General features: G+C 40.6%; 1 protein-coding gene across 1 annotated transcript in view; it reads left to right on the top strand.

Annotated features, from left to right (window-relative positions):
• LOC104810870 (high affinity nitrate transporter 2.4) overlaps positions 1 to 1142 on the top strand; it is a 6007-nt gene extending 4865 nt beyond the window's left edge. Inside the window, 3 exon segments of the mRNA XM_010537317.1 lie at positions 115 to 230; positions 370 to 536; positions 539 to 1142. Of these exon segments, the coding sequence (XP_010535619.1) occupies positions 115 to 230; positions 370 to 536; positions 539 to 1011 (756 nt within the window). The 3' untranslated portion in view covers positions 1012 to 1142.
• The last annotated feature ends 241 nt before the right edge of the window (positions 1143 to 1383 follow it).

Below are 1383 nucleotides of genomic sequence, written 5' to 3' on the forward strand. Positions count from 1 at the left end.
ATATATATATATATACATGTGTGTTTGATCATATATATATATATATATATATATATATATATATTTGATTATATATGTATACATGGTAACAAAATATTGGTTTTTGATCATCAGATATTTTGGTACGCCATTACAAACTATAGGACATGGATTTTTGTCGTTCTGTACGGATACTCCATGGGAGTAGAGCTCTCTACCGATAATGTTATCGCAGAATACTTCTTCGACAGGTAAAACTAATTAGTAACCTGAAAATTGAAGAAACGTACTAATATATAAATTATAGAATTATATGAAGGCCGTAAACTATCCGTAATTTCCAATTTATAAGAGTCTTGATTTTTAAATTGACCATATACATACATGTAGATTCCATCTCAAACTCCAAACCGCTGGAACGATAGCAGCGGCCTTCGGAATGGCCAATTTCTTCGCCCGTCCATTCGGCGGCTGGGCCTCGGACATGGCCGCAAGGTATTTAGGCATGAGAGGACGCTTGTGGACGCTATGGATAATTCAGACACTCGGAGGTTGTTTCTAGCCGATACCCTCTCGACGGCCGTAACCGCGATGATCCTCTTCTCGGTCGGAGCCCAGGCCGCCTGTGGAGCCACGTTCGCGATCATACCCTTCATTTCTCGCCGGTCACTTGGTATAATCTCCGGTCTAACGGGAGCCGGAGGCAATTTCGGGTCCGGTCTGACACAGCTCGTCTTCTTTTCCACGTCACGGTTCACGACCGGAGAAGGGCTGACGTGGATGGGGGTGATGATCGTGGCGTGTACTTTGCCAGTGACTTTAGTTCACTTCCCGCAGTGGGGGAGCATGTTCCTGCCCCCGACAAGTGATGAAGTGAAGTGTACGGAAGAGTACTATTACATGAGAGAGTGGTCGGAGAGAGAGAAGGAGAAAGGTATGCATGAAGGGAGTCTCAAGTTCGCCGTCAATAGCCGGTCAGAGCGTGGCCGGCGCGTGGCTTCGGTGTCATCTCCGCCGGAGTTTTCTGTCTGAGTGAGAGTTTTTCTCTTTTTTTTTTCCAAAAAAAAAAAGAGCAAAAGATTAATTGCTTACGTATTTAATGTAAGTGCTGTTTCCTTTAGACTTTAAGTGTAAAATATTTGATAACTATTAGTCTCAATTTCTTAAAAATGTATTTTGCTTTGTGAATTTTGCCGTCAATAGTCAACGTAGGAAATGTTGACTATAAGTGATTTTCTCCCCCAAGTTTCGTGATTCACCAAAATTACAATAATTAAAAAAACCCTCCACAGCTATATTTGAAATAATTTGTTCACAATTTTAATCTCAAGAGGAGGCATCATCCATGACGTGAGTATTCGAACAATAATAATAATAATAATAATAATCTATATATATTAATAA

This window comes from Tarenaya hassleriana, unplaced genomic scaffold, assembly GCF_000463585.1.
Source record: "Tarenaya hassleriana unplaced genomic scaffold, ASM46358v1 Cleome19, whole genome shotgun sequence".
In the NCBI taxonomy this organism is placed as follows: domain Eukaryota; kingdom Viridiplantae; phylum Streptophyta; class Magnoliopsida; order Brassicales; family Cleomaceae; genus Tarenaya; species Tarenaya hassleriana.